The sequence below is a fragment of the Cheilinus undulatus genome, linkage group 9 (genome assembly GCF_018320785.1).
Source record: "Cheilinus undulatus linkage group 9, ASM1832078v1, whole genome shotgun sequence".
In the NCBI taxonomy this organism is placed as follows: Eukaryota; Metazoa; Chordata; class Actinopteri; order Labriformes; family Labridae; genus Cheilinus; species Cheilinus undulatus.
Genome location: NC_054873.1, coordinates 2,793,975 through 2,802,846, shown reverse-complemented (window position 1 = coordinate 2,802,846; position 8,872 = coordinate 2,793,975). Strand labels below are relative to the sequence as shown.

At 35.1% G+C, this 8,872-nt stretch overlaps 1 protein-coding gene across 1 annotated transcript; it reads right to left on the bottom strand.

Moving 5' to 3' along the window:
- Positions 1-1,398: 1,398 nt before the first annotated feature.
- On the bottom strand, positions 1,399-7,816 carry LOC121514564 (E3 ubiquitin-protein ligase TRIM21-like). The gene is made up of 2 exons (XM_041794715.1): positions 7,760-7,816; positions 1,399-5,799 (listed from the first exon to the last, which is right to left on the bottom strand). Exon 2 carries the CDS (start codon positions 5,795-5,797, stop codon positions 4,031-4,033), a length of 1,767 nt encoding a protein of 588 aa, XP_041650649.1. The 5' UTR covers positions 5,798-5,799; positions 7,760-7,816; the 3' UTR covers positions 1,399-4,030.
- Between the last annotated feature and the right edge of the window lie 1,056 nt (positions 7,817-8,872).

Sequence of the window (8,872 nt, the reverse complement as noted above, 5' to 3'; positions counted from 1 at the left end):
CAACATGTTCACTAGTAGTACTAGTAGACCTAATTCAAATTAAGTGGAAGGGATTATAAGCAAATCCAGCTTATGTTTATTAGTACTACTAGTGAATGTTTTTATGTTTATTAGTAATACTAGTGAATGTTTTAATGTTTATTAGTAATACTAGTGAATGTTTTATGTTTATTAGTAATACTAGTGAATGTTTTAATGTTTATTAGTAATACTAGTGAATGTTTTTATGTTTATTAGTACTACTAGTGAATGTTTTTATGTTTATTAGTAATACTACTGAATGTTTTTATGTTTATTAGTACTACTAGTGAATGTTTTTATGTTTATTAGTAATACTAGTGAATGTTTTAATGTTTATTAGTAATACTAGTGAATGTTTTATGTTTATTAGTAATACTAGTGAATGTCTTAATGTTTATTAGTAATACTAGTGAATGTTTTTATGTTTATTAGTACTACTAGTGAATGTTTTAATGTTTATTAGTACTACTAGTGAATGTTTTATGTTTATTAGTAATACTAGTGAATGTTTTTATGTTTATTAGTAATACTAGTGAATGTTTTTATGTTTATTAGTACTACTAGTGAATGTTTTTATGTTTATTAGTAATACTAGTGAATGTTTTTATGTTTATTAGTACTACTAGTGAATGTTTTTATGTTTATTAGTACTACTAGTGAATGTTTTTATGTTTATTAGTACTACTAGTGAATGTTTTTATGTTTATTAGTACTACTAGTGAATGTTTTATGTTTATTAGTAATACTAGTGAATGTTTTTATGTTTATTAGTAATACTAGTGAATGTTTTTATGTTTATTAGTACTACTAGTGAATGTTTTTATGTTTATTAGTACTACTACTGAATGTTTTTATGTTTATTAGTACTACTAGTGAATGTTTTTATGTTTATTAGTACTACTACTGAATGTTTTTATGTTTATTAGTACTACTAGTGAATGTTTTTATGTTTATTAGTACTACTAGTGAATGTTTTTAAATTTGTACTACTAGTGAACGTTTTTCAGTGTATTAGTACTTCTTGTAAACGTTTTTAAATTTGTACTACTAGTGAACGTTTTTAAGTTTATTAGTACTACTTGTTGACCAAAAACTATCTACAAGTAGTACTTGTGACACTTTTTTACTTCACTGGTAAGGCCTACTTGCACACTAGTAGGCCAAAATTGTGTACTAGTAGAGCTAAATCGGGTTGATATCACCGATATCAAATTTATGACCAAACAGCAGTGCATGTCTACTAGTCATCGTTTGTTATTGTTTTGATTGAGAGCCCCCTGCTGGTGTAATTAACACTCTAAAGCCTTTGTCCTGTCTTCTAAATAAAAGTAATACAGGAAAGCCAAAAACTTTCACTCTTTCATGAATGGTCTTTATTTTTGCTCATATCAAACACACATAAACATTTATTATACATTTATCTATTTAGTGAAGGTTTAATTCAAACATTCAAATGCTTCTTTTCTTTGTGAGCAGATCTCAAATTCCTTCAGAATAAAGCAGTGCTGTTTAATTTTTTTGTACAGTAGTAAAAGTGAATGACATTGAAAATAAAACAGAAAAAGAAAGAATACACATTTATTAATGTTGGTTAAATCTAGAGATGCTTAGGTTGATTGGCAACCAATAATCCTCAGCTGATTTAGTTAGAAATATGTGATTGGTGGATATAATTCCTCCTGTGTCACACTTAACCAAAAAACAAAAACTCTAACTGCTGCTGCTTGTCAGTCAGTCTCCTCTGATCAAAGCGGCTGTGGTAAGATCCCAAAACTCCGTAATAAGTCTAAATAATTCCAAGTATAAATCCAATGTTGAAACCAGCAGGATAAAAGCCAGTTAGATAACTAAACCAGGCGACACATCTTTGCATTTTAAAGCCGGTTGAAAAAAAAAGACACTTAATGTGTTAAAATGCAACTTCCAGAAAATGAAATGTATTTTTTGGTGATAAACTAGGATAAAAATAGTTGTTTGCTTTCTCACCCATTTTCAAGTCATTTTGGCTGTGTTAAATGAACGCAGCTCAAATAAAAATTTAAAATTTTTAGAACCGTCATGCTGTCATTTCATTTCCTTAAATTAGCCTAAAAAGGCTAGTCTTCATGTAACAGAGTTAAAATGCACATAACTATGTACCTTTGGTTACAGAAATATTTTAGAATTTTATCATTTATTTTATTTCATTCTGTTAAGTATTAGTGAATTTTAACTTTAGAGTCATTTTTATAGACTGTTATTTTCAAATTAATGTTTCTTTTGGAACTAACTCTTTTTGCCTTTTGTGGCTTCTGTACCTCCTGGCATACCGTAGCTGTTCCCTCACAGAGCTGATATGCTGTGCTGAGGATAAGTTGTGTGGGAAAATGCTGCGGTGCTATTATGTTGTTAACGGTGAAAAATACGCTATTTCGATTGAATTTTTAAGAGTATATTGTTTCATGTTCATTTTATGACCCTCACCAGTCAAGTGGATTTGTTTTTGATGGCAAAATATGACTTTAAAAGCTATTTTAACGTAGGGTTTTTGGCGCCATAGAAACAGGCCGTGTCCAACATTGCTATGTGATTAGTGTAGCATTTGCAGCAATTTGAAAGTGTAAACTTTATCATCTTGTATGTTTAGGAACAGAGGTCCAGATACCAGAGGGCAATTTAAAGTGTTTTCATTGTCGTCTGCAGGTACGTTTTCTTTGAGAAATGTCATAAATGTTCTGAGTTCCCGTTCACAGAATGGCCATGTGTGCTTATTTATTTTGGCCACTAGGTGTCACTGTTTGATAGTTTCTTGTGCTGTTTCTCATTGTTTAAGAGGAAAGTACTGTTAAATTTGATAGAAAACAGATGTTTTTCAGCCTAATTTAGCAGCTCTTGATTATTAATGTGTTCACAGAGTTTAATATAAGCAGAAATGTGATTTCAATATGGTTGTATGTATGTAAAATGTAAATTGAGCACTGCACAGAGCTCTTATGCTGTGCTGAGGGAGCAGAGGTGCAGAAACCAGATCCCAGAAGGCAATTTAAGTGTTTTCATTGTCTTCTGCAGGAGCAAATAAATGCTGGAAACAGTCCATGGTCTCCTCCTTCTATACCCCATACACTCCCGTCATGTACACAAAAACCGCCACATTTGTTCCTAAGGACAAAAAATGTCCCCTTGAAAATGACATTTTTGATCCCACATTTATCTCAACATAAACCTAAGCATTCCTTTATGTTAAGATTTCATTTAGGACTACAGGCTTTCCGTTTTAAATTTTTATAATTGTCCACCAGGTGGCGCTACTTTTTCCTATCAAAGAAATGCCATAAAATGTCACATTTTTATTCTGCTCTATTAAAAACTGTCATCCCGGGCGCTCCTCCTTTAAGTACATTTCATGGAATTTTACATATATATATATATATATATATACATATGTATATATATATATATATATATAAAATTCCATTTCTATTGAAATTCTATTGAAAAAATAACAATGCATCTAAATCAGTGTTGCTGCCAATCACTGACCCATCTCAGAACCTAATAATCATAATCAAATACTTCTAGGAATTTATTTTATGGAAATAATGTTTTGTTTTGTTTTTTTATTAAAGAAATGTGTTTTGTAACATACTGACCTTTAAAGGGTTAAAAACAAAAAATATAATTAACATCTAATATGCATATTCGGGCTGAAGTAGTTTTAAAAGAGTGGCTCATTTAAAGTGGAAAAATATATATTTTTAAAGTTGATTTTAGGAAGCTGACATTCTTCTGTCCTTCAAGACAAATGTGTTAGGATGTTAAAGGAAGTCTTCAGGTTTTGACACAAAAAATGAAACATTTCTCTTTTACTCCATGTGAAGATAGATTTTCTAGAAGCAAATTATTATGACCTTGATTACGGTAATAACTTTGATTTTTATGCATTATTTTCCTTGATGTTAAGAATTTACTACACTGTTAAATTAGTGCTCCTAGATTTCCTCTTTACCCACCAGCCATTCTACTGCTCGACTTAACGATGGAGAGGTTGAGTGAGAGGTCTTCGGGCTTTGCTTGGTTTAGCAAACCCAATAAAACGTGCTACCTGTGATACCCTCCCCACTGGTTGGGTCTGGCCTCCACTCACATTGACCTCTAATGAGATAGGCTTTAGGGGTAACTGATTGATGATCAGAGGGGCAGAGTTTTTACCACCGTGATTGAGATCAGGACTGAAGTACGGGTAGAGTTTCTCAGTGAAGGAGCAGCCAGTAAAGGAGTAGATCAGAGCTGCAGCATCAACGTCATAAAAGGAGACCAGACCCTCCTCATAATCCACAAAAACCCCCACCTTCTCAGGACGGGACTTCAGAGAGAGAGGGACTGGAGGACCACAGAGAGCTTTGTATTTATTCTCACTTCTTAAACTGACGGTCCAGAAACCGTTCTGAGGATTCAGTATGATGTTCCCCTTCCTCTTCATCGACTCTCTGGCCACTCCTAAATCCCAGTCAGTCTTCCCTTTAACCTGAACCTCGTAGTAAAATCTGCCTGAAGAGAAACTTGGCATTGCTAAGACACAGGGACAAGCATCAAATCTCTCTGGATTTTCTGGAAGGTTCTTCTTTAGGTCTTCATGATGAACTCGTTTTCCATCAGCTGACAGGACGAGTTCAGGATGCGGTGTATCAGGATCCAGCGTCAGCTCCACAGCAAACTGCTGGACCATCCTCAGCTCTGCCTTCTTCACCAGTTCACCGATCGTCTCCTCCAGCTGCTTCACAGCTCTCACCACATCCCCCGAGTACGAAGGTCGCTGGATGTCAACTTTTGACCAGTCCTTGGTGGGTGGAGCAGCGTTCAGAGACGTGAAGTTCTGGAGGAGTTGGAGGTGGTCTTCAGAGCATGAGAGCTGCTCCACCTCAGCGCTTCTCTTCTCCAGCTCAGAGATTTCCTGTTCCAGCTCTCTGATGAAGCCTTCAGCCTGTTTCTCCATCTTTCTCTGTCTCTCTTTAATCGTGTGTGTGAGCTGAGTCTGGCTGTTCTCGAGAGATTTTCTCAGTGCAGCAAAGACCTGAAACCCTTCTGCTGCCTCTCTGTCTGCATCTTTCTTACTGAGCGTCACTGAGTGTTGGATCTCCTTAATTTTCATCCGTCTCCTCTGGATCATCAGCTTCATTTCACCATCAGTTGTCCCCAGCTCGGCCTTCTTTTCTTCAAATTCTTCTTTCAGGGGAACAACATCATGAGTCTTGTGGTCTGTAACTGAGCACATCATACAAAGTAGCATCTGGTCGTTCTTACAGAACAGCTCCAGCAGTTTGTCGTGCTTCTCACACATCCTGCCTTCCAGGTTCTCCACAGGGTCCATCAGCTGATGCTTCTTCAGACGTGAAGCTGTCAGGTGAGGCTGCAGGTGAGTCTCACAGTAAGAGACCAGACACACCAGGCAGGACTTCAGGGCCTTCAGTTTGGTTCCAGTGCAGACGTCACAGGGAACTTCTCCTGGTTTGGAAACTTGTTGCTCTACGATGCTGCAGCTGCTGGCTTCCTGCTGAGCTGACTGTCTGAACTGAGCGACTATCTCAGCAATGAAGGTGTTGATCTTCAGCTCTGGCCTTGAGTTGAAAACTTGGAGACAGACTGGGCATCTATATGGGAAATTTACATCCCAGTGATTAGTGATGCAGGAATTACAGAAGTTGTGTCCACATGGCGTACTGACAGGATCAGTGAAGACATCAAGACAGATGGAGCAAAAGAACTGATCTTTAGTCAGCAGACAGCTGGCAGCAGACATCTCTGAGGAGAAGAGTCAAAGATAGAGAACGTACAACAATGATCAAAACATTAACTGCAAATACATCCTGGTAAATCGACTCAGATAATAATCTCTAAACCTGCAGTCCCACACACGTTGCACAGTTTCAAGCCCAGCATTTCTTTCTGACAGACGCCCTCACCCACTGAACCTGATTCTAAAGCGCAGCAAAGCCCAGCACACACGGAGTGACGGACAAGCTTTAAATTTTGAATTTTCACATTTGTCCAACAGATGGCGCTACTTTTTCTTATTCAGAGCATGTCACAAAATTTCACATTTTCAACTCTTATCTACAAGGTTGCCTTGCCACTGAAATACGTGTGTCACTATTGATGTTGGTCAAAGGTGTGTGTGTGTAAAAAGTGTGTGTGTGTGTATTTTACTTTAGTTCTTGTGATTTTGTTCTGTTAGAAACTGTGGAGTTCTGTTAAAATACTGGCCTTTAAAGGGTTAAAAATTCCAAAATATTATTAATATTTGATATGTATGTTTCAGACTGAAGTAGTTTCAAAAGGTTTACTGGTTTAAAGTAGAAATAATAATATAATAAATATTTTCTTAATAACATTTTTACAGCTGATTTTAGGAAGCTGACATTTTTGTCCTTAGGACCACAAATGGGATTCTATATTAACTAAATTAATTAATTAATTAATAATAATAATAATAACAATAATAATAATAATACAATACAATACAAGAACTTTATTTATCCCTGAAGGGAAATTCAATGATAATAAAATAATAATAATACTAAAATAATGATAATTATAATGATGATGATGATGATGATGGTAATAATCATATACTATACTCCTTGACATTTATTTTATGGCTATCATTTTTTTTATGAAAAAACAGTGGAGTTGTGTAACATACTGACTTTTACAGGTTTGAAAAACAAAAAAATATACAATCAGTATTTGATATGTATATCTCAGTGAAGTAGTATTAAAAGATTGACTTCTTTACAGTGGATAAAAAGTCATATATGATATAACTTTTTAAAATGATATTTTTACAAATGATTTAAGACAGCTGACATTTTTGTCCTTAGAACCACAACTGGATTTTTTTTTTAAGTCAGACACTGGAAAACAACAACAACAACAACAAAATACATTTTAAAAATTCTAAAATAACAATGCATAAAAATCAATGTTGCTGACAATCATTTATCCATCTCAGGACCTTAAATAATAATAATAATAACAATCAAATACTATACTCCCTGAAATCTATTTTAAAGATTTTTTAAATGAAAAAACAGTAATGGTGTGTAAACACTCTGACTTTTACAGGTTTGAAAACCTAAAAACATGTGATTAATATTTGATATGATTGTTTCAAGATGAAGAAGTTTTAAAAGACGGACTCGTTAAAAGTGGCAAAAAAATATTGATAATTAATATTGCTGTTTATTATTTTTACAGCGTTTTTTCCAAACAGACATTTTTGTCCCTAAGAACAAATATTAGGATATTAAGGGAACTCTTAAGGGTTAAATAAAGGGGTTAAAAATCCTGAAGTTAAATCTTTTATACATAAACACATTAACAATCGGGATATTGTTTTTGCTCCATGTTGCCCAGCTCTAGAAAGTCCACAGACGCATCTGCATAATAAGTCACCAATTAACACGGTCAGTCTTTACACCATAACACCGGGCTAACTCGGTGATATCTTGTGATAACTAAAATTAGCCGCTGTTTTCTACACATATATGTCCAAATAAAGTCAATTACTGACGCTATGAGGCCTGTTAAGTTTGTCTATGAGGTAAAACAGTGAGAAAAGCTTAGCCTAGCTCTGGCTGCATTCCTGCTTCTTTAATCTACTTTAGAGGAAAATTAGCAACTGTTTAGTAATGCCTCCTTGTTTGTACAACTTAAAACAGCATTTTATTTTAATAGTAGGTATTTTAGGTGATATACTCACTGGCTGTTGTGGAGAAAACCTCCGTGAATCTGTCTTTAGAGAGAGGCTGCAGCTGGGAGGAGGCTCAGACTAACTTTCACTTTTCTTTTCACCGCTGCGGAGTCTTCTGTTCAGATCAGTAAATGAGCTTTTGCTGTCATCTAGGGGACATACACTGACATAGCACTGGAACTGAAGGATCACTGACCTTATGTACGGTTGAAGGCACAAGTTTACATATACTGTTAAAAAACATAAATACATTAAAGAAAACATAACCTTTTTTCTCACTGTCTAACATTAAATCAGACTAAACTTTTCCTGTTTTAGGCCAGTTTGGATCACCAAAACTATTTCTATTTGCCAGAATAATGTGAGAGAGAATTTTTAAATCACTTTCTTTAAAGTCACAAGTTTGAAGATTACTATGCCTTTGAACAGTTTGGGAAAGCCCAGATGATGATGTCACGGCTTTGGAAACTTCTGATAGGTTAATTGACAAAGTTTGGGTTAATCGGCCCTCTAGGATACAGCGATTCCTTATGAATAATTTTAAAGCATTTTTTAGGGTTAAAAGTGAGCGTAAAGTACCACCTAGTTACCACATGATTTCCACAGTATTACACAGAAATACTTGCTCATTGATACGGAGTCCCAGACATGACAGGGTCAAAAAATTAATTAAATTGTGGCCACAATATAGCAATAACCTGTGCACAAAATACTAATTCATGGCCATGAAATAAGTATAATTTGTGCACAAAATACTAATCAATAATATTAATATCATTCTTAATATCATTTCTGGACAGCTGGGTAAGCAAATCGAGCGCACCTTCCTCTCCCAGCGTCCAAGTCCTTCCTCTGCCGGTAAAGCAACCTGGCTCTCAATAGTCTGTTTAAATGCCTCTCTGTAGCAATGGTTCCTGCCATGCCAGGAATGCTTTTCAGAATGTCTTGTTGCTCATTCCCAGCCTAAAATAAAATTTAATCATACTATCCCTGTCCATCCTGTAGCTTTAGCCCCGCTACCGCTCTACCTTAGACCTTAGAGAAGGTGCGCTCAATTTGCTTACCCAGCTGTCCAGGAATAATTTTAAAATTATTAATTGGTATTTCGTGCACACATCATAC